At 54.3% G+C, this 22,958-nt stretch overlaps 1 protein-coding gene across 1 annotated transcript; it reads right to left on the reverse strand.

The window, feature by feature from the left end:
* Positions 1 to 5,928: 5,928 nt before the first annotated feature.
* On the reverse strand, positions 5,929 to 17,151 carry LOC121063041 (AT-rich interactive domain-containing protein 3A-like). The gene is made up of 8 exons (XM_040543338.1): positions 17,088 to 17,151; positions 15,816 to 15,874; positions 15,444 to 15,516; positions 8,355 to 8,538; positions 7,968 to 8,212; positions 7,447 to 7,713; positions 7,206 to 7,295; positions 5,929 to 6,370 (listed from the first exon to the last, which is right to left on the reverse strand). Exons 1-8 carry the CDS (start codon positions 17,149 to 17,151, stop codon positions 6,228 to 6,230), a joined length of 1,125 nt encoding a protein of 374 aa, XP_040399272.1. The 3' UTR covers positions 5,929 to 6,227.
* Between the last annotated feature and the right edge of the window lie 5,807 nt (positions 17,152 to 22,958).

Raw genomic sequence — 22,958 nt, forward strand, 5'->3', positions numbered from 1 at the left:
AAGTGTTAAAAGGGTTGTTGAAGGTGTTAAAGGTTGTGTGGCATGTAGTATTTAACAGAGCTGTTTGAAGTTGAATGAGCAGGGAAAGAGGATGTAGGAATGCTAATAGTTCCGCCTCAACCCGAGGCTGAGATCTCTAAATCGCGGGTGTGAGCCCTCTGGGGCAGAGGGACCGTGATGGGTCCGAGAGAGTTGTCGTGGAAACAGAAAAGCAGCTAACTCTTAAAACAACCTGAGTTCATGTGTGAGCTCAGATTGCCAATGGGACCGCTCAGGGAACTGTCAACGATTGCATTCCCCTGACCGACCCCCCCACTGAGACCCTAATCACCCCGGAAATTATGTAAATACCAAAATCTGGTTAAATTGGGAATTGAGAATCTGTTCCAACAAGGTCCAAAAGAAACCCCTATGGAATTTTTGAATTTTTGGACCAACTTTGAAATGCAATGAGAAAAAAAAATGGACCTGGCTTAAAAAACAAACAAACAAACAAACAAACAGAGGCAATTGGCTAGCCTCTTTCCAGGGCAATCGGCCCCTGATATCAGAAAGAAATTGTCTTAGGCTGCAGGACAAACTTACAACAGTCAGGAATGACGGGGACCTGGGGCATCTACCCTAGCAGGTCCACTAGTTGAAATAAAGCTAGGCAACGAAGACAGAGGCTTGAATTTTTTGTTGGTTATGGGAGCTTCTTTCTCTGTGTTAATTAGGCTGTAAATGTAATAGGAGCAACATATTCAGTGTTAAATAGTTTAAAAGGACGATTAGGAACTAAGACAACTACAATAATTGGAGCCACAGGGAAGGAGGAGGAACGGCCATTCTTACGACCCCTTGATTTGCGTTTTGGGGGTAAGGAACTAACCCATGAATTTTTGTATGTACCAGAATGCCCGATTCCACTCTTGGGACGGGATCTATTAGCCAACTTAGATGCAACAATAACCTTTGAGGATGGAGAATTAATAATGAAGGTACCTGAGTCCAAAGTAGGACAAATCCTAATGATCAAAGATAAACCCTTTGTTAATATTCCAAGAGAAGTAGAAAATGCAGTTATACCAGCAGTATGGGAAACAGATGTACCAGGGAAGTTGAAACTGGCACAACCGGTAAAGGTGGAATTAAAGGAAGGAGCCAAACCTGTTTGAATCAAACAATATCCACTTAAGATAGAAGCTAGGCAGGGGATAGTGAAAATTATTGACAAATTTCTCAAATATCAGATTCTGGAAGAATGTAAATCGGAATACAATACTCCAATTTTTCCAGTAAAGAAGCTGAATGGCGAGTTGTCCTGGTTTCAGTTAGGACAGAGTTAATTTTCCTCCTAGTAGCTGGCAGGGTGCTATGTTTTGGATTAGAATGAGAAGAGCGCTGATAACATGCTGATGTTTTAATTGTTGTAGAGCAGTGCTTACACCAAGCCAAGGACTTTTCAGCCTCTCTCTGTCCTGCTAGCGAGCAGGCTAGGGGTGCAGCAGGAGCTGGGAGGGGACAGACCCAGGACAGCTGACCCAAACTGGCCAAAGGGGTATTCCATACCATCTGACGTCATGCTGAACAATATATAGGGGTGGCTAGCCGGGGTGGAGGGGGGGCCGGCTGCTCGGGGATAGGCTGGGCATCGGTCAACGGGTGGTGAGCAATTGCATTGTGCATCACTTATTTCGTACACATTATTACTATTAATACTATTATTATTATTATTATTTTCCCTGTCTTAATAAACTGTCTTTATCTCAACTCACAGACTTCACTTTCCCGTTTCTCTCCCCCATCCCGGAGAGGGAGGGGGGAGGGTGAGCGAACGGCTGTGTGGTGTTTGACTGCCAGCCGGGCTAAACCACAACACGAGTATAGATTGGTACAAGATCTTAGAGCAATAAATGAAATAACAAAGGACATTCACCCGGTAGTAGCTAATCCTTACACATTGTTAACATCTGTGAGAGAGAAATATAAATGGTTTACCGTGATAGATTTAAAGGATGCCTTCTTTTGCATACCTCTTGATAAAGATAGTAGAAAATTATTTGCCTTCGAATGGGAAAACATATTGAAGTTTTTGTACCACATATGGTAACAACCGTTTTAGAACAAAAGGGGGGGCCACTGGTTATCACCCAGCCGGATGATGAAATATCAGGCAATACTAACTGAACAAGATGACATAACCTTGAAAACGACTAACCTGTTAAATCCAGCAGTATTTCTAGGAACTGTTCCAGAAGAAGGACCATTGGAACACAATTGTGTGGAAATAATCGAACATACGCCAGCCGCAAAGATTCGAAGGATGTACCCCTTGAAAGGTATTCAGTGGGGATACCACACTCCGTGGCACCCACAAAGCTCAGGGAAAGTAGAAAGGATGAATCAAACAATAAAACAACAATTGGCTAAGTTAATGATCGAGACACAGCTGCCCTGGACGAAATGCTTACCATTGGCACTTTTAAACATAAGAACTAAACCACACAGTGAGACTGGATTATCACCATATGAAATGTTATATGGTATGCCTTATTCTCAAGGGATGCCCCTAGGGAACAATGTAGTTGAGGATCATAGTATCCAGAAATATATAATTACCATTGGAAGGAGATTACAGGAGCTAAGAGAAATTGGGATGATGACTCAAACACCACCTTTAGGATTTGCTATTCATAAAATACAACCAGGAGACAAGGTCTTAATAAAAACCTGGAGAGAAGAATCATTGAACCCCCAATGGGGGGGACCGTAACCTTGTTTTACTTACTACTGGAACAGCTGTGAGAACAGCAAAAAGGGGTTGGACCCACGCATCCAGAATAAAAGGACCAATAACTACCGAAGCCTGGAGGGTTGAGTCCACTCCTGGGGAACTGAAACTAGGACTAAAGAGGAACTAATATCCTGGCAATGAGGTTCTGCATGAATTAAGGGCACTGGATAAAGAGGACAAGGCTGCAGGGAGGAAAGGGAGAAGGCAAGACCGGGGTAGGACCCTCCACTGCGGTGTGTATGGTCTACCGAGGGAGGCAACCCCTATGGGTATTGACCGCCGAGTGAGAGGGCCTCGACCAGACTTCTCCCGCGCTAAGATCAGGTTGTCCTGAGAAAAATAACATGAGAATCTTTTTAAACCCATAATAAAATTGTGATTAGTTTTCCAGGAGCTGGATCACCCCGAAGGGCTGAATGGTAACACAAGCTCTGAAAGCGGGCCCAACCCCATGATTGAAGGCATTTCCCACACTCTCAAGATTGGAGGGCGCAAAAGGATAAGAAATGCTATACTTCCTGGTATTGTTTTTACAGGGGCAATTGGGCCATGGGCAAGAATGGAGGAATAACTTTTTCACTCTGGGGGAGGAAGTGGCCAAGGCCTTTAACCTTAGTAACTGACCAATCAAACAGCGACGGCCTTGGATCTTCTGGCTGATCAGTCCACTCAGATGAGGAATGCTATCTTTCAACATAGAATGGTCTTAGACTATTTACTAGCAGAAGAAGGGGGAGTGTGTGGAAAACTGAACGATTCTAATTGTTGTTTACAGATTGATGATAATGGAGAAGTGGTTAAACAGATAACAAAGGAAATTAGGAAGTTAGCCCACGTCCCAGTACAAACTTGGAAGGGTATGGATTGGGATTTCTTTTCGTGGTTGCCCGGTGGACCATGGGTTAAAAGGATGCTATTTTTATTTTTATGTGGTGTAATGACATTATTGTTTATACCTTGTATGACACCTTGCTTTACGTTGTTGATACGGCGAATAATAAATAGCACCCAATTTGTGATGACTTTGGTAGAGAAAAAAGGTGATGTGTCAATAATGATGCTTAAGAAATGGACTCCTTGAGAACTGACTGATGAAATCCAATTGTTACTAGCAAAGGTTGAAGAAGAGACACGAATTGATGATATTAAAAAGAAGGTGAGGGATTGTAAGGAATGGTCCAGCAATTCGTGCCACTAAGGGATTTGAAGGGTTAACATTGAAGCCTGGGTTTAGGCGATAAGGGAACAAAGGGATTTCTTTAGAGAAAAACTGCTGACTCTGCACGGACGTGCAGTAACTTCTGACACCCGGCCAAGAGACCACCAGATAAGGAGGAAGAATATGAGCCTCCCATCCGAGCGGCCCCCGAGAGACTACCAGAGACTGATAAGCAGGCGCCCCTGGGAGGACTTTGGATTCGGGAAACCAATTATAATAACCCTGCCTTTTTTAGAAGTAGTAATAAATATGTATTAGCCTAGGAGCATAAAAATCAGCCGTCTTATGTAACGGGTGTGCGTCCTGGTGGAGCAGAGACTCCCGGCGCACCCAGCGCTGTTTGCTTGCCTCTATTCATTTAATAAATTGTAAACTTTGATTGCAGTCCTATTTGGGACTCAGTCATTTATAACAACGTCATCCCTGCATCCCTCCATCTCCTCCCTCCTGCTCAATTATAGTCCCTGTGGGATTCGAGAAGTGGGCATTGATCAGGGCTGGTTACTCAGGTGACAGCAGCTGTGTCCCCGAGCCCCCCAGGGAGCGTGGCATTGCACATCGCCCCCTGAGCTGCGTAACGAGGGGGGGACTCAGGCCCACCTGCGCCCTCCTGGCCCCCTGGGGTCCTGGCGCTCAATCCTCTGTGGCTGGTGCTGCCCAGCAGTGACAGGGGACATGAGACCCCAATTAACGCTCTCCTCTCACCCCCTCAGCGGGCCACAGGAGCTCTGCACTGGGGCTGAGCCATGTCACACCCATGCAACCCTGGCTTCTGCACCCCAGCCTGGTGCAAACACCTCAGGGACCCCTCCCAGCCTGGGGCGCACACAGACAGACACCCTGGTGCCTGGGGGGGGCCCAGTGGCTGTGCTGGGATTTGTCCCTATGGGTGCTGGAGGCCTGTGCTGAGGATTGCTGTCGGAAGGGGAGTCCGTCCCAGCTCAGTGCCCACCATGGGCACTGCTGGCACCTCCTGCAAGCCCACAGCTGCACCCCCTGCCTGTGGGGGTCCCCCACCTGTGGGGCCCACACAGCCTGGGTTTGGTGCCCGTCCCGCTCCAGCAGGGGAGCACCGATTCAAACCCCAGGATTGAGGGCAACTTCGGGCAATGCAGCAGCCACCCTGGGGTGCCACGAGTGCTCTGCACCCCCAAGCTGTCCCCAGCCCAACCTCTGGCACCCATGGCACTGCGTCACACTTGTCCCCGGCTCAGTCCGGCAGTTCAATTCCTTTAATAGTTACACAGAGCCGCGCTGCCACGGGGTGGGGCGTGGGTGGCACCAGGCCCTGGCCCCCCGCTGAGGTAGAGGCAAGCGTCGCCCCGTGCTCATTTGCTTTGGCACCTAGGGGTGTGGTCAGGTGGAGGAGGCGCCCCCCTGCCCCAACGAGGTAGTTTGGAGCCCCCCCAATCCTGCTGCCCCCCACCCCCTCCCCCCTGGGGACCCCGGCATATGGGTGGTCTTTGGTTGGGGGCCTCTCCACCCTGCTCCCCAGCAAGCCCCTCCCAGTGCATAAGCCCCACCCCAATAGCCCCCCCACCAGTTTCCCCAGTATGTGCCCCCCCAGTGTGCCCTCCCCACACCTGAGGGGTGACCCTAGGGGTGGCACAGGGCAGGGGCAGTGTGGGGGGACAAAGGGGGGGGGTCTGCAGTGATTGCAATGAGTGCGCACAGGGGTGTAGGGTGTGTATAGGGGATGCAGAGTGTGATGTATGGGGGAGGCGGTGTGGGGGGGGATGCAGCGTTTGCACTGCCAGTGTGTATAAGGAACACAGCGTGCAATGCAGTGTGTAGGGTGTATAGGGGGTGCCGTGTCAGAGATGCAGGGTGTGCATCAAGAGTGTGCCAATGTGGGGGGGACAGTATGTGCTTCAAGGTGAGTATAGGGGGCTACAGAGTGGGCATCGAGGTGTGTACAGGGGGATGTGGTGAGTGCATTGAGGTGCCCAGAGGGGCTGCAGAGTGCAAGGGTGCCCAGGCCCACAGGAGCTGTTTGGGGGGGTCACAGAAGGCGTGTTTTGGGGGTACATGCGGGCAAGGGGCCCCACACCTGGGGTGAGGGACAAAAGGGCCCTGTGGGTGCTTGGCTTTGCATGGCCACAGCTCTGCTTGGCACCAAGAGCCACCCTTGGTCCCCCAGACCCCGCTGGGCACATCCCTGCCCCACGGCCAGGGGCGCAGCCCCTACCCCACCCCCCTCGGGAACCCTGTCTGCTTCAGGGAGCATTGCCCCTATGGTGCGGCGCTGGCGGGAGTGTGGCTGTGCGAGGGGGCCGGCGGTAGCGGGTTCGGCATGGCTGTGGGGTTCGGCTGGCTCTGGGTGCCCCCTCCACCGGTTGCTGGGGGGGCTGCGGGCCGGCAGGCGAACAGGACGCCTGGGGAGCAAGAGAAACGGGGTTAGGGACTGGCACCCCTGCGGGCTCCAACCCCCATCACCCTCAGTGCCTCCCCTGGCCCCGTGCCACCGCCCATCCCCTTGTCCCCTTACGCAGCCCCCTGGGGTGGCCCGGGACCCTGTAGCTGGTGGCCTCGTGTGCTGCTGAGCCCTGACCTTTCTGGCTCGTTAAATATTTATGTGCTGGAGGAAAAGCCGTCCGCTTTAATTGGGGGGGTCTCAGCGGGGCAGGTGGGCAGCTGGGGGGGCACGGGGTGACCTGCTTAGCCAGTGCAGGGGGCTGCATCACAGCATGGGTTGGGGGTCCCCGTGCCCCATAGCAGGGTACGGGGCAGCTTTGGGAGCATCCTCTCTTGGTGGGGCAGCTTTGGGAGCATCCTCTCTCGGGCACCTGCACCCCCTCTTGGCTCCTCTTGCCAGTCCCTGAGGCAGCCTCTGCTCCACCAAAGCACCCTGACACCATCCTCTCTGCACCCTGCCAGCGGGGGGACCCCAAACCCCAAATTCCCGTCTGCTGAGCCCGGGCTCCATGCAGTGGGGATGCTTTTAGCACCTCTCAGCCCAAGTCTGTCTGTCTGCCATCTGTCTGTCCCCTGCTTCGGCCATTCGCTGCCAGCCCCTCCTGGGGGACAGCTGCCGGCCTCGCCACCCCCCCTCCTTTGCCTGCCCCCTCTCTCCAGGCCCTGCCACTTCATTACCATGGCTTTTATAGTAAAGACATCAGATTGAAGGAAGGACTTGCTGGCCAGGCAGTGGCTATAAGTTATTGGATTTCCCGGCCGCAATTACATGGGCCAAGCAGCCCTTCTATTTACCTGTGTAGACAACTCCATTTATTTCTATTGACATGTTGATACTGCTAATGCCGTTGGTGGACAGGTTCAATGCGGTCTCCTGTCTGTCATCTGGGGGAAGGAAATACCAATATGAGCATCAAAAGAAACAGAAGTGACCTGCCAGAGGGAGCAGAGGAGCCCCATCCTCCCCGGGCAGCCCCGTTCTCCCCCAAGGGTGCCAGGGGCCGGGGTGGCCGGGCTGGGGGCTGTAGGGCACTACCTCGGTCGGAGACCTTGATGTTCATGGGGAACTGGGAGGCCATGGCCAGGAGGTTGTGCTGCAGAGCCTGCTGCATCAGCCGCTGCTGCTCTTCTGCCGTCAGGGCCACCTTCTTCTCTGGGGGCTCCCCTGTCTCCAGCTTCTCCTGCAGCTGCTCCAGCACCACCGCCTGTGAGGCTGCCGCTGCCTGGGCCGCTGCAAGGTGGTGGCCGGCCAGCCCCACCGGGATGGCAATGCGCCCAGGCACCGCCAGCACCGTGCCATCCTCTGCAATGACGGGGAGAGCTCAGCGAGACCCCAACCTCACTGCCCCATCTCTCCATCCCCGCGCCACGGGGCAGGGTGGGCATGAAGAAGGGGCCTCCACCTCCATGTCGGGGCTTGGGCCCAGCTCCAGAGCTGTCTGTTCCCTCTCACCCCAGAGGGGACCAAATGAACAAAATCATTCCTTTTTCCCACCTGGGAGAAGGAGCATCCCCGGTGGAGTGGCCCGAGGTGGGGCAGCCGTGGTCCTCACCCACCTTTCTTCACGCCGTGCACTTGGCCCATCTGGCCACAGCTGTGCGTGGAAATGCTGAGGGCCGGCAGGGGCATTTTGGGGGAGCCCAGCAGGGTCAGGGTGCCAGCGGGCGAGTAGTTGAAGAACACGGTGCTGAAAGTCTGCCTCCGTCCTTCCCGCCGGTTGCTGTCGATGGCGGCCTGCAGCTCCCCAGGCAAGCTGAGCGCCTGCTTCTCACATTCATAGGGGTACAGGTACTTCATGTATCTGTGTGGGGAAGGGAGCCAGGATCAGAGCCAGCGCTGGGCACATCCCAGCCAGCCCCAAGATGAGCGGGAACTGAGCTGGGGATGATGCCAAGGCACGGGGGGAGCCTTCTGTCCCCCTTGGGGACACCCTGGGTGCTCACTGCATGCGGAGGGTGAAGGCAGCACTGGTGATGGAGGTAGGTAGGTTGAGGCCCTTGGTGATCTCCCGCCAGATCTTCTTGTTGATGACTTCCACCAGGCCACCCTTGTCCGTCACCAGCCGGTACAGCGTGTAGAGGTCCAGCACTTGCTTGGCCATGATGGGGATGCGGTTCACGGGCGTCCCTTCGGGCCGGGCGAGTCAGGAGAGAGAAGGGTGTGGGGTGAGCCCACAGGAACCCTCGCCCTCTGGGGACGTGGCCCCCACCTTGTCCCCATGGCCACCACAGGCACTGGCTGCCCCCAGAAGCTGTCAGGGCTCTCTGCTGGGTGGTGGGAACATGGTGGCTCCTCCAAAGCCCTTTACAGATGCCTACAGCCCCTATAACACTTGGAGCTCCCTACAGAGCACCTATAAATCTCTCAGAGCATCCTAGCAGGTGGGGCATGGGCCCCCTGGACCCCCCAGCAACGCCCCCCACACCAAGCCCCTGGGGCAGAGGGACCCGGGGTCCCCACACCCCATAGGGACACTCAACTCGGCAGGGCTCTGCAAGCCCAGAATGGATCAGCACAGTCCCCAAAGCCACCAGGTCTGGCTACAACCCTCTCCCCACTTCCCCAGCACCCCCAAATAGCCCCGTGGTGCCTGGGGGCAGTGCTTCGGGCAGGCAGCGCGGCAGCCACCGGGGGCTGCAGCAGGGCAGAGGAGGGATGAACATCCTGTCCCGTCCCATCCCACCCCATATTTATTCCCTGCCAGGTTGCGGGTGGTATTGGAAAGCCATCCATTTTGCCAGGGGAGGCTGTCATGGCCACACTTCGCCCCTCAAATGAATCCGTCACTCACTGCCATCCTCCAGCATCCCTAATTTATGGCCCTGATATTGGCTCGGCTTCTTCGCATAAGCCTGAAAAATGAGCTCTTTTTATTCCTTTACTGAGTTCATTTAACTTGTGTGTGTCTCTGTCTGTGTCTGTGTTGTTTGCTAGCTCGGGAAGGGGGAGAGGAGTTTTTCCTCCTGGGAAAAAAGCAGAGATATCGACTCGATATCTGCTGGCGATTCCTCACTGGCCCTGCCCGGCACTGGCCCCATCGCCCTGATTCGGGATCTCCCCATCACCCCAGAAGCTGCAAACGAGTTTGTGAGTCCCAGAGCCTGGTCAATGCCCTCCGGACTTCTCTCCCCCATCCCTGGCCGCAGTGGCTAATGAAAGCTGCTTGCCATTAATCCCGGGGCGGCCAGTGCCCGTCCCGCTGACAAAAGGGACCTGTCTGCGTCCCCACAGAGTGATGGCCCCGGCAGTGGCCGGGGGTGCGCGGCACAAAAGCCCAGGGAGGTGGCGGGGCCATTGTGCCGCTGCAATTGCGCTGCATTGTGCTCAAAAATGCGGCAGTTCAGGTCTCTGGATGCAGGGAGTGTCTGAGCCTGTTGCTGCCATCTGAGGGGGGCAGAAAGACTGTGTGTGTGAGGTGCGAGCAGGTGGATGACCTGGTCCACCTGGTGGCAGAACTCAAGGAGGACGTGGAGAGGTTGAGGGCTATCAGGGAGTGTGAGCGGGAGATAGACTGGTGGAGCAACTCCCTGCAGGGCCTGAAGGAGAGGTACCGGGGTGAGACACCCCAAATGGGGGTGGACCCCCTGCCCTGTCGCTGTTGGGCAGAGGGAGGGGACCTAGGAGTTGAGGAGGAATGGAGACAGGTCCCTGCTCGACCTCGCAGGAGACGCCCCCCCCCTACTGCCCCCACCTTCCCAGGTGCCCTTACATAACAGATTTGAGGCCCTGGAGCTTGAGAGACTGGTGGGTGAAGATGAGGTAGAAAGTCTACCCAGGAGGATGCCTAGGGCGAGGAAGCTGACTCCACGCCTCAAGACTGCCTCCACCAAGAAAGATAGAAGGGTAATTGTTGTAGGCGACTCCCTTCTCAGGGGGACAGAGGGCCCTATTTGTCAGCCTGACCCTACCCATAGGGAAGTCTGCTGCCTCCCTGGGGCCAGGGTCAGGGATGTTGCCAGAAAGCTTCCCAACCTGGTTCGCCCCTCTGACTACTATCCTCTGTTGATAGTCCAGGCTGGCAGTGATAATATTGAAGAGAGAAGCCTGAAGGCTATCAAACGGGACTTTAGGGGACTGGGACGGTTAGTGGATGGAGCGGGAGTACAGGTGGTGTTTTCGTCTATCCCTACAGTGGCAGGGAGGGGTACAGAGAGGACATGGAAAGTCCACCTGATTAACACGTGGCTCAGAGGCTGGTGCCAACACAGAAATTTTGTTATTTTTGACCATGGGGTGCTTTACTCGGCACCCGGCCTGATGGCCACAGACGGGTCCCTATCTCTAAGGGGAAAATGGATCCTAGCCCAGGAGCTGGCAGGGCTCATTGAGAGGGCTTTAAACTAGGTAAGAAGGGGGACGGGGCTGGAATAAGGCTTGTTGGAGCTGTGCCAGGGGGAACAATGGCAAGGCTGGGGGAGAAGGCAATGGCCCAGCTGAAGGGCATCTACACTAATGCACGCAGCATGGGTAACAAACAAGAGGAGCTGGAAGCCATTGTGCAGCAGGCAGGCTATGACTTGGTTGCCATTACGGAAACGTGGTGGGACCACTCTCATGACTGGAGTGCTGCAATGTCTGGCTATAGGCTCTTCAGAAGGGACAGGCAGCACAGAAGGGGTGGTGGTGTGGCTGTCTACATTAGAGAGTGTTTTGATGTTGTGGAACTTGAGGCTGGGAATGATAAGGTTGAGTCCCTATGGGTTAGGATCAGCGGGAAGGCCAACAAGGCAAGCATCCTGGTGGGGGTCTGTTATAGACTGCCGAACCAGGATGAGGAGACGGATGAGGAGTTCTACAGGCAGCTGGCAGAAGTTGCAAAATCGTCAGTGCTCGTTCTCGTGGGGGACTTCAACTTCCCAGACATATCCTGGAAGCACAACACAGCCCAGAGAAAGCAGTCTAGGAGGTTTCTGGAGAGCGTGGAAGATAGCTTCCTGACGCAGCTGGTTGGAGAACCTACCAGGGGAGGTGCCCCGCTGGACCTTCTGTTCACAAACAGTGACGGACTGGTGGGAGATGTGGTGGTCGGGAGCTGTCTTGGGCAGAGTGACCATGAAATGGTAGAGTTCTCTATTCTTGGCGAAGCCAGGAAGGGGACCAGTAAAACCGCTGTCTTGGACTTCCAGAGGGCTGACTTTGAGCTGTTCAGGACACTGGTTGGCAGAGTCCCTTGGGAGGTGGTTCTGAAGGGCAGAGGAGTCCAGGAAAGCTGGGCACTCTTCAAGAAGGAAATCTTAAAGGCTCAGGAGCGGTCGGTCTGTCCCCACGTGCCCAAAGACGAGCCGGCGCGGAAGAAGACCGGCCTGGCTGAACAGAGAGTTGTGGCTCGAGCTTAGGAGAAAAAAGAGGGTTTATAATCTTTGGAGAAGAGGGCGGGCCACTCAGGAGGACTATAAGGCTGTTGCGAGGCTGTGCAGGGACAAAATTAGAAAGGCCAAAGCTCATCTGGAGCTCAATCAGGCTACTGCCGTTAAAGATAACAAAAAATGTTTTTACAAATACATCAGCACAAAAAGGAGGACTAAGGAGAATCTCCATCCTTTACTGGAAGCAGGGGGAAACTTAGTTACAAAAGATGAGGAAAAGGCTGAGGTGCTTAATGCCTTCTTTGCCTCAGTCTTTAGTGGCAAAACCAGTTGTTCTCTGGATACCCAGTGCCCTGAGCTGGCGGAAGGGGATGGGGAGCAGGATGTGGCCCTCACTATCCACGAGGAAATGGTTGGCGACCTGCTACAGCACTTGGATGTACGCAAGTCGATGGGGCCGGATGGGATCCACCCGAGGGTACTGAGAGAACTGGCGGAGGAGCTGGCCAAGCCGCTTTCCATCATTTATCGGCAGTCCTGGCTATCAGGGGAGGTCCCAGTCGACTGGCGGCTAGCAAATGTGACGCCCATCTACAAGAAGGGCCGGAGGGCAGACCGGGGGAACTATAGGCCTGTTAGTTTGACCTCAGTGCCAGGGAAGCTCATGGAGCAGATTATCTTGAGTGTCATCACGCGGCACTTGCAGGGCAACCAGGCGATCAGGCCCAGTCAGCATGGGTTTATGAAAGGCAGGTCCTGCTTGATGAACCTGATCTCCTTCTATGACAAAGTGACACGCTTAGTGGATGAGGGAAAGGCTGTGGATGTGGTCTACCTTGACTTCAGTAAGGCTTTTGGCACCGTTTCCCACAACATTCTCCTCAAGAAACTGGCTGCTTGTGGCTTGGACTGGCGTACGCTTCGTTGGGTTAAAAACTGGCTGGATAGCCGGGCCCAAAGAGTTGTGGTGAATGGAGTCAAATCCAGTTGGAGGCCGGTCACTAGTGGAGTCCCCCAGGGCTCAGTGCTGGGGCCAGTCCTCTTTAATATCTTTATCGATGATCTGGATGAGGGGATCGAGTGCACCCTCAGTAAGTTTGCAGATGACACCAAGTTAGGTGCGTGTGTTGATCTGCTCGAGGGTAGGAAGGCTCTGCAGGAGGATCTGGATAGGCTGGACCGATGGGCTGAGGCCAACTGCATGAAGTTCAACAAGGCCAAGTGCCGGGTCCTGCACCTGGGGCGCAACAACCCCAAGCAGAGCTACAGGCTGGGAGATGAGTGGCTGGAAAGCTGCCTGGCAGAGAATGACCTGGGAGTATTGGTTGATAGCCGGCTGAATATGAGCCAGCAGTGTGCTCAGGTGGCCAAGAAGGCCAACAGCATCCTGGCTTGCATAAGAAGCAGTGTGGCCAGCAGGTCTAGGGAAGTGATTGTCCCCCTGTACTCGGCTCTGGTGAGGCCGCACCTCAAGTACTGTGTTCACTTTTGGGCCCCTCGCTACAAGAAGGACATGGAGGTGCTCGAGCGAGTCCAGAGAAGGGCAATGAAGCTGGTGAGGGGTCTGGAGAACAAGTCTTACGAGGAGCGGCTGAGGGAGCTGGGATTGTTCAGCCTGGAGAAGAGGAGGCTCAGGGGCGACCTTATTGCTCTCTACAGGTACCTTAAAGGAGGCTGTATTGAGGTGGGGGTTGGTCTATTCTCCCACGTGCCTGGTGACAGGACGAGGGGGAATGGGCTAAAGTTGCGCCAGGGGAAGTTTAGGTTGGATATTAGGAAGAACTTCTTTACTGAAAGGGTTGTTAGGCATTGGAATGGGCTGCCCAGGGAAGTGGTTGAGTCACCATCCCTGGAGGTCTTTAAGAGACGTTTAGATGTAGAGCTTAGTGATATGGTTTAGTGGAGGACTTGTTAGTGTTAGGTCAGAGGTTGGACTAGGTGATCTTGGAGGTCTCTTCCAACCTAGATGATTCTGTGTTTCTGTGATTCTGTGAATTAGCTCTGGATTGATTAATGGTGCCACGTTATCGACAGAGCCCTCGGCTCGGTGTGGGGATGGGGAGGGTGCAAACGGGGGGGGATACACAGCCCCTTCCTAGGGCTCGCTGTCCTTCCCCCACCCACTGCCACCCTAGGGACAGCCCCCTGCCCGCGCGCCCCTGGGTGCCCCAGAGGCACCCACACCGGCTCTCAGCAGCACCCAGCTCTGGTGGTGCCCCCTTGTCTGTCCCCAGAGCTGGGGCACCCAGCACCACCTGCTGTACCCCCCCAGGGTTACCCCTGAGATGTCACCCAACCTGGGGAGGGGACAGGAGCGGGTCTGGAGAGCATTGGGCACTCTCCCTCCTCCCCACACTGCCAGATAGCTCGCTTAATTAGCCCCGGCCCCACTGGTGAGGGAGTTAATTAGCTCTGGAGAGAGAGATAATGAAGCCGCCAAGCAGCCCATGAATCTTGTGGCCCTGATGGATTCTGAGGGGGGAGATGAGAGTCAGGCAGCGCCGGTGCTCCCCTGGCTCCCCCAGCCTACCCCACAGCTGGGGGGCACCCACAGCCCACGGGGCAGCACCCAGCCCCCCCATCCACATCCAAACACACTCTGGTGGGAGCCCCATGGCCGCGGCAGCCCCCGCAAGGCACGGGTTTGTGGGGTCTCAGCCCCTCGAGAGCTGGGTGCCGCTGCCCCACAGGTGGGCACCCACCCTTACTGACACTCCCAACACCACCGACACTCGGGACCGACCGCTCCTTCCCACCCGCTCTCGCCCCACACACAGCCAGCTCCAGCCCCCCTCCCCAAGCCTTCCCCCGTTAATTAGCTTGGCATTAACCTCTGCCTGGGGTTTACTGGCTATCTTGCGGTGTGTTCAATAATCCACACACCGGAAAAAGGCTCTAATTAATACAGCCGGCTGTGCGCCAGCACTCGGCAACTTTTAGTTGTTGCGGGCCCGGATGGGGAGGGCGAAAGTTAAAGCATTTATCAAGTCCCCAGGAGCTGGCTCGTCCCCGTGCCGATAGGAAAGATTTCCGATGGGGTCGGGTGGGCTGGTGGGCTCTTAACCCCTGGGCCCCCGTGCTGCTCTTGCAGCCCTGTGGCAGTGCTCGGGTATGGCTCTGAGCACCCACAAATGGGCATCACTAATGGGGATTGCTAATGGGCGCTGCTAATGAGCATTGTTAATTGGCATCGCCATCAGGCATCGCTATAAGGCACTGCAAGTGAGCATCCCCGCTGGGTGACACTACTGGGCATCGCTAACAGGCAGCATTAGTGGGCATCCCTGTCAGGCATCACTGCTGGGCATTGCTAATGGGCATAATTAATGGGTTTTGCTAACAGACATCGCCAAAGGGCTCTACTGCAACCCTACTGCGCCTCTCCGGTGGGCACTGCTGGTGGGCATCAGCAAGGGGCATTACCACCAGCCCAAATTCGGGGGTCCCAGCCCCTCCAGCTGGCAGCACCCTGCTAGGGGGTGTCCGCAATGGGGCTGAATCTGCAGGGTGTGATCATGTGCATGTGTATAAGTGCAGGACGTGGTGTTTGGGTCTAATGGTACACACCAGGAGATGCGGGGTGCAGAGGCAGAGCTGAGCCCTGCGTGTGTGACAGTGGCCAGCATGGCCCCGTCTGCACTCAGCCAGCCTTGTGGGGTGCAGCTCACAGAGACGAGCCCCAAACCGGCCGCTGGGGGGGCACCCACCCGAGCCACCCACCTTTACCTCTCTTCTGCATGAAGCTGAAGAGGTCATCCAGGAACTCCTTGCGTTTTGGGTCCTTGTCCAGTTCATAGAGCTGGGGCAGGAGAGAGAGGGGTAAGCGCTGCTGGCACGCACCGGGCAGGGGGACGGAACAGGACAGTGCTGGGGATGGGGACCCTTCTGGCGCCAGCACCTGGCATCACCCCTTTTACCCCCCAGCAGTCCCCATAGGATTCCCCGATACACCCCCGGGCTCGGGTCTGCCACGGGCTCCCCACCTGCCCTGCACCCTGGCTGCCTCCGTGCCTCATTTTCCTTGCCCCGGACGTGTGGCGGCGTGGAGCCCCGTGGCAGGGCAGGATGCGGCCGTGCCGTGCAGCAGCCAGGGCTTGCCTGATTCCAGCACAGCTCCTCGGTGACCATGACAAATTGGAGACCGCCAGATCGATGGCCTAGCAGTAAAAGTCAGAGCACGTGAAAGAAAAATTAGCACCAATTGAAGGCGCTATAGACACCGATTCCTCCCAGCGAGCCCGGCAAGAACTTAAAGCCACTGAAAAGAAACAAAATTCAGCAGTCCAGAATGGATTTCCAAAACATATACAAAGAAATGCAAGCTGGAAAACAAAGTCAGGCACAAAATAGAGTCGTTTAAAAAACAATTGTGCTGGGAAAAGCTGTTAAAAACCAATAGACAGGGAGCTCCTCCCCCCCCCCCCCAGCACAGCACATAATTCACAGGCAGATAAAGGGAGCTGTGAGGATGTGGGGTGCGGGGACACAGGGACGTGAGGACATGGGGACATGGAGATGGGGATGTGAGGGCATGGGGATGTGGCTCTGCTCCGACAGAGACCCCGCGGTTCCCATCACCAGGCAGACACTTCTGCACAGCCCTCAGCACCATTTGTGGGTGCTCCATGGTGCTCCGCTGCTGTCCTTTCCTGTGGGTGCCTCCTGCACGCAGGAGCTCCCTGTCCCTGTCACCCCCCCCCCCCCATCGCCTGCTCGAGCTGATCCATCAGTGCCGGCAACGGGCTCACGCTGGGAGCAGCGCCCTGGGAGCCCACATTTCCCTGCCTGTCCACCAGCCCAGCCCCTACCATTCCTCCTGGTTTGGGAAATCAAGCCAAGACCTTCCCAGGGGTCTCCCAGCAGGGGTGTCCAGCCGGGACCCCAGCTGCCCACATGTATTTCTGCTTCCGCAAAGTCCAGGCGCGCTCCCTGCCACCGTGCGCACGCAGCCCCCAAACAGGTGTGATCTCCAAGCACCAGGACCTCTTCTCCACCATATATTAACCTCTAACCTTTTATCTGTGGGGCAGCAAGACGCAAAAACACATTATATCAAGCAGGGAGCAAAGGTCGGCTTTTAAGAGGAGATGAGATCTGAGCGAGGAACAGGGGATGTGCTGGCACGGCCCTCAGGCACGCTGATGATGCACCGGGTGTCCTGTGAGGTTTGGGGATGCTCAGGCTGGAGAGGACGTGGGTTTGGGGGATTCCTGCTGCTGGGGGGTGGGCTGGGTCCCAGTCAAAGCAGAGTATAGGATCCAAGCATTGCAGGTGCACAGAGGTGGCATGGGGGTGGCTTGCAGGCAAGGAAGGTCCCCCCAGACACCCCCAGCCCCAAGGAAGGCACCATCTCCATCACCTGCCACTCACCCTCCTCCTCCTCTTGCAGGGTGGGCACTGTGGTCCCCTCCAGCCTCCTTTGGGGACTGGCCATCGGAGCGGCAGAGCACAACCCCACAGGGTCATGCACAATCCAGTACAGGTGCACACAACTTCGTATGGGGATGCTCAACCCCACACAGATGTGCACAACCCCATGCAGGCATAAACAATCCTGGACGAGCATGCAAAACCCTTTATGGGCTTGCACAACCCCACACAAGGGTGCGCACAACCCAACATGAGCGCACACAACCACCCAAGGGAATGCACCCTGTATGTCCCCCCAGAAGCACACTCAGACTTGCAAGGGCACACGCAACCCTGCACAAGCATGCACAACCCTGCATCAGTGCACGCGCAACCCACGTGTGTGCACAGCCCCGTACCCATTTACAAAAACCTTACAAGCACACATCCCGACATGGGCACATACAACCTGGTACAGATGTGAATGGCCTCATACAGGCACACACAACCCCAAATGGACACGCACAACCTCAAAGGGGCATGCAGAACCCCAAACAGGCGCACGCAACCTTTCATGGGTGCACTTAGTCCCTATTAGCATGCATAACCCTGCATGGGCACGCACAGCCCTGCATGGGCGAACAACCCGAGGTGGGGACCCAGACCCCGGAGGGGGACACAGACCCCTGGAGGGGCCACCCCCTCCCAGACAGGGTCACCCCCCAGCACGCCCTCGCCGCGCACCTCAAGCAGGGGGCAGTTGTGCAACACGAGCAGCGGCTCCTACTTGCGGTGACCTATGAGCAAGGACCCTTTTAATTGTGTTTGTATTGATATAATTAGTAACTCACTTAACGCCATTGATGTAACTATATTCCTCTATAAACACAAGTATTAAACTGTCAAGCCTGGTGTCCTGGTTTCGGTTAGGACAGAGTTAATTTTCCTCCTAGTAGCTGGCAGGGTGCTATGTTTTGGATTAGGATGAGAAGAGCGCTGATAACATGCTGATGTTTTAATTGTTGTAGAGCAGTGCTTACACCAAGCCAAGGACTTTTCAGCTTCTCGCTCTGTCCTGCTAGCGAGCAGGCTAGGGATGCAGCAGGAGCTGGGAGGGGACAGACCCAGGACAGCTGACCCAAACTGGCCAAAGGGGTATTCCATACCATCTGACGTCATGCTGAACAATATATAGGGGTGGCTAGCCGGGGTGGAGGGGGGGGCCGGCTGCTCGGGGATAGGCTGGGCATCGGTCAACGGGTGGTGAGCAATTGCATTGTGCATCACTTATTTCGTACACATTATTACTATTAATACTATTATTATTATTGTTGTTGTTGTTATTCTTTTCCCTGTCTTAATAAACTGTCTTTATCTCAACTCACAGGCTTCACTTTCCCGTTTCTCTCCCCCATCCCGGAGAGGGAGGGGGGAGGGTGAGCGAACGGCTGTGTGGTGTTTGACTGCCAGCCGGGCTAAACCACAACAGTCCATTTGGCGCCCAACGTGGGGCTCGAAGGGTTGAGATATCGACAGATTTGACCAGAGTGTGTTAAACTAAAATTGGTATAAGTATTCGACCTGCTTAATAGTTGCTAGTCACAATGTTGATTGCCTTAATCTCAAGTCTGCTGTGCCTGTTTCCCAAATTGAGTTTTATAGCAAGTTACTTTCTGTATGTGCTCCCTGTCGTGCTGTTTATCCTTTCCGGGCCCTGGTTTAAGATTGTTATGGTACTGTGTGGTGTAACGATGGCTTATGAAATGATGAGATATCTGGTCATGACTCTAACCTGGTATTTGTACTCAGCACTGTCGTCGACTCTATACTTCGGAAACCATATCTCGGAAACTATTAGCAATTACACCTATTGCCTTTTTTCATCAGGGAGTCAATCTGTGGAGGGGACAGGGGAAGATATTTTTTCCTACCTGTTCACTCTCCCTTCCTCCTTCACCACCCTCTTATCCCCCGAGCTAGTTACGGTAGCTCTCCAAGATGTTGAATATCCTTGGGATACTCAGACCAGCATGTTCTTGTTGTTATGTCTCCTGAATGCGCTTCAGGTTTTGTTTAAGGTTAAACAACTACTTAGGAATCTCATCCGGAGATCTGTCTTGAGGCGGGATATTTGCGAGTGGCAGGGAGTGTGGGAAGATATGGGCAGGTTTCTAGGGCAGTGGGCACCTCCAGTGTTTTGGACATTCACCCCTGAACAACTGCAAAATCCTAAAAAACTGGTAGAATGCTTGAAAAAAAGGTGTCATGACTCTGGCAGTTCCAAAGTGACACAAATCACTGTGGCGTGCTGGGGTCTGGCTTGTGCCTATCGAGCTGCAATTGATGCTACTATCAACCTAGTGACAGACCCTGCGGCCGTTCCAGTCCCGGCTCCTGCAGCCATTCCAGCTCCAGCTCCCGCAGCCGTTCCAGCTCCCGCAGCCGTTCCAGCTCCAGCTCCCGCAGCCGTTCCAGCTCCCGCAGCCATTCCAGCTCCAGCTCCCGCAGCCGTTCCAGCTCCCGCAGACGTTCCAGCTCCCGCAGCCGTTCCCAGTCCTGTGGCTGGGTCAGAGAAACGAACTGTAGCAGTGCAAGTTGCCCCTGCAGAGGGTACTCCAACCCCTGTGGCAGACCCTGTGGCTGGGTCGGAGAGGCGAGCTGTAGCAGTGCAAGTTGCCCCTGCAGAGGGTATTCCAACCCCTGTGGCAGACCCTGTGGCTGGGTCAGAGAGGCGAGCTGTAGCAGTGCAAGTTGCCCCTGTAGAAAAGGTGAAAAAATGGTATAGAGACTCAGGTCGTTTAGAACGCAGAAAGTCTTCTGCTAAGTCTGGGTGTGGAGAAGACGAGGCTGGGCCATCAAGTGTGCAGGAGGATGAAGATGAGGATGAGGATGTCAGAAAATCAACAGTAACTACCCGAACCCTATACCAGCGTGAGCTACGAGATGTGCGAAAAGATTTTGGTCGCTGTATAGGTGAACAGCTTGTCACCTGGCTGCTCCGGTGCTGGGACACTGGAGCCAATGGTGTGGAATTAGAGGGCAGGGAAGCCAAGCGGTTGGGATCCCTTGCTAGAGATGCAAGCATTGACAAAGCAATTGGAGATGGAGCACGATCTCACAGCCTCTGGAGGCGTCTCCTGTTAGCTGTGAAGGGAAGGTATCCCTTCAAGGAAGAACTTGTATGTCTACCAGTCAAGTGGACCACCATGGAGAAGGGAATTCAGTACCTGAGGGAATTAGCCGTACGGGAAGTAATTTATAAGGACCTAGACGACACACAAACATCCACAGATCCAGATGAAGTCGAGTGTACTCGACCCATATGGCGGAAGTTTGTACGGAATGCACCATCAACATGGGCCAGCACATTGTCAATAATAACCTGGATAAACGGTGAAGATCCCACAGTGGGTGACATGGCTAAACAACTCCGGGAGTACGAAGGAAATCTCTCCTCTTCCCTACAGGCCTGCGTCTCGGCTGTGGAGAAACTCTCTGAAGAGTTCCACCAACTTAAAGAGAATTTATCTTCCCCCCCACCTGAACGAACCAGTGGCCACCAACTAAAAGAGAATACTTTGGAGAAACTTTTTGAAGAGGTCCACCAACTTAAAGAGAGTGTATTTTCTTCCCCACCTGTACAAACCAGCGTCTCGGCTATTAGGGGTAAACGTGCATCCGTGCAAAGAAGACAATATGGTGGGTACACACCCCGCGCCACCCTGTGGTTTTACCTACGTGACCATGGAGAGGACATGAGAAAATGGGATGGAAAATCTACTGAGACCCTAGAGGCACGGGTACGTGAGTTGCAAAAGAAAACAATCGGGAAAAAGGGGTTCTCTGAAAAGTTTGCTGCTCCAACTTCCAGCAGGCAGTCCTTTAAACACAGAAACGAAGATTCTGACCAGGACTAGAGGGGCCCTGCCTCCAGCCAGAGGGAGGAAAGGGACAATCGAGTTTATTGGACTGTGTGGATTCGATGGCCTGGCACGTCTGACGCACAGAAGTATAAGGCTCTAGTAGACACCGGTGCACAATGTACTCTAATGCCATCAAGCTGTAAAGGGCCAGAGCCCATCTGTATTTATGGCGTGACAGGGGGATCCCAGCAGTTAACTGTATTGGAAGCTGAAGTGAGTCTAACCGGAAATGAGTGGCAAAAGCACCGTATTGTGACTGGCCCGGATGCTCCGTGCATCCTTGGCATAGACTATCTTAGAAGAGGATATTTCAAGGACCCAAAAGGGTTCCGCTGGGCTTTTGGCATAGCTGCCTTAGAGACAGAGGACATTAAACAGTTGTCTACCTTGCCCGGTCTCTCAGAGGACCCTTCTGTTGTGGGGTTGCTGAGGGTTGAAGAACAGCAAGTGCCAATCGCTACCACAACTGTGCACCGGCGGCAATATCGCACCAACCGAGACTCCCTGATTCCCATCCACGAGCTAATTCGTCAACTGGAGAGCCAAGGAGTGATCAGCAAGACCCATTCACCTTTTAATAGTCCCATATGGCCAGTGCGAAAGTCTAATGGTGAGTGGAGACTAACAGTGGACTATCGTGGCCTGAACGAAGTCACGCCACCACTGAGTGCTGCAGTGCCGGACATGCTAGAACTCCAGTACGAACTGGAATCAAAGGCAGCCAAGTGGTATGCCACAATTGATATTGCTAATGCATTTTTCTCCATCCCTCTAGCAGCAGAGTGCAGGCCACAGTTTGCTTTCACTTGGAGGGGAGTCCAATATACTTGGAATCGGCTGCCCCAGGGGTGGAAACATAGCCCTACCATTTGCCATGGACTGATCCAGTCTGCGCTGGAGCAGGGGGAGGCTCCTGAACACCTGCAGTACATCGATGACATCATTGTGTGGGGTGACACTGCAGAGGAAGTTTTCGAGAAAGGGAAGAAAATAGTCCAAATCCTTCTGAAGGCCGGTTTTGCCATAAAACAAAATAAAGTTAAAGGACCTGCACGAGAGATCCAGTTTTTAGGAATAAAATGGCAAGATGGACGTCGTCAAATCCCAATGGATGTGATCAACAAAATAACAGCTATGTCTCCACCAACTAGCAAAAAGGAAACACAAACTTTCCTAGGTGTCATGGGGTTTTGGAGAATGCATATTCCAAATTACAGTCTGATTGTAAACCCGCTCTACCAAGTAACCCCTAAGAAGAATGCTTTTGAATGGGGCCCTGAGCAACGACAAGCCTTTGAACAAATTAAGCAGGAAATAGTTCATGCAGTAGCCCTTGGGCCAGTCCGAACAGGACCAGATGTAAAGAACGTGCTCTACACCGCAGCCGGGGAGAATGGTCCCACCTGGAGCCTCTGGCAGAAAGAACCTGGGGAAACTCGAGGTCGACCCCTGGGGTTTTGGAGTCGGGGATACAGAGGATCTGAGGCCCGCTATACTCCAACCGAAAAGGAGATATTGGCAGCATATGAGGGAGTTCGATCTGCTTCGGAAGTGGTCGGTACTGAAGCGCAGCTCCTCCTGGCACCCTGACTGCCGGTACTGGGTTGAATGTTCAAAGGAAGGGTCCCCTCTACACATCATGCAACTGATGCTACATGGAGCAAGTGGGTTGCACTGATTACTCAGCGGGCTCGATTAGGAAACCCCAGTCGCCCAGGAATCCTGGAAGTGATTATGGACTGGCCAGAAGGCAAGTACTTTGGGATATCATCAGAGGAGGAGGTGGTCCATGCTGAAGAAGCCCCACTGTACAACAAGCTACCAGAAAATGAGAAGTATGCCCTGTTCACTGATGGGTCCTGTCGTATTGTGGGAAAGCATCGGAGATGGAAAGCTGCTGTATGGAGTCCTACACGACGAGTTGCAGAAGCTGCTGAGGGAGAAGGTGAATCGAGTCGTTTGCAGAAGT

This window comes from Cygnus olor, assembly GCF_009769625.2.
Source record: "Cygnus olor isolate bCygOlo1 chromosome W unlocalized genomic scaffold, bCygOlo1.pri.v2 SUPER_W7, whole genome shotgun sequence".
Classification (NCBI taxonomy): domain Eukaryota; kingdom Metazoa; phylum Chordata; class Aves; order Anseriformes; family Anatidae; genus Cygnus; species Cygnus olor.

Coding starts and splice junctions, on each gene's coding strand:
- LOC121063041 (XM_040543338.1), bottom strand. CDS start 17,151: ATGGCCAGTCCCCAAAGGAGGCTGGAGGGGACCACAGTGCCCACCCTG. Junction 15,875..17,087: donor CCTGCAAGAGGAGGAGGAGG/GTGAGTGGCAGG, acceptor TTTTACTGCTAG/GCCATCGATCTGGCGGTCTC. Junction 8,539..15,443: donor CAGCTTCATGCAGAAGAGAG/GTAAAGGTGGGT, acceptor CCCGGCCCGAAG/GGACGCCCGTGAACCGCATC.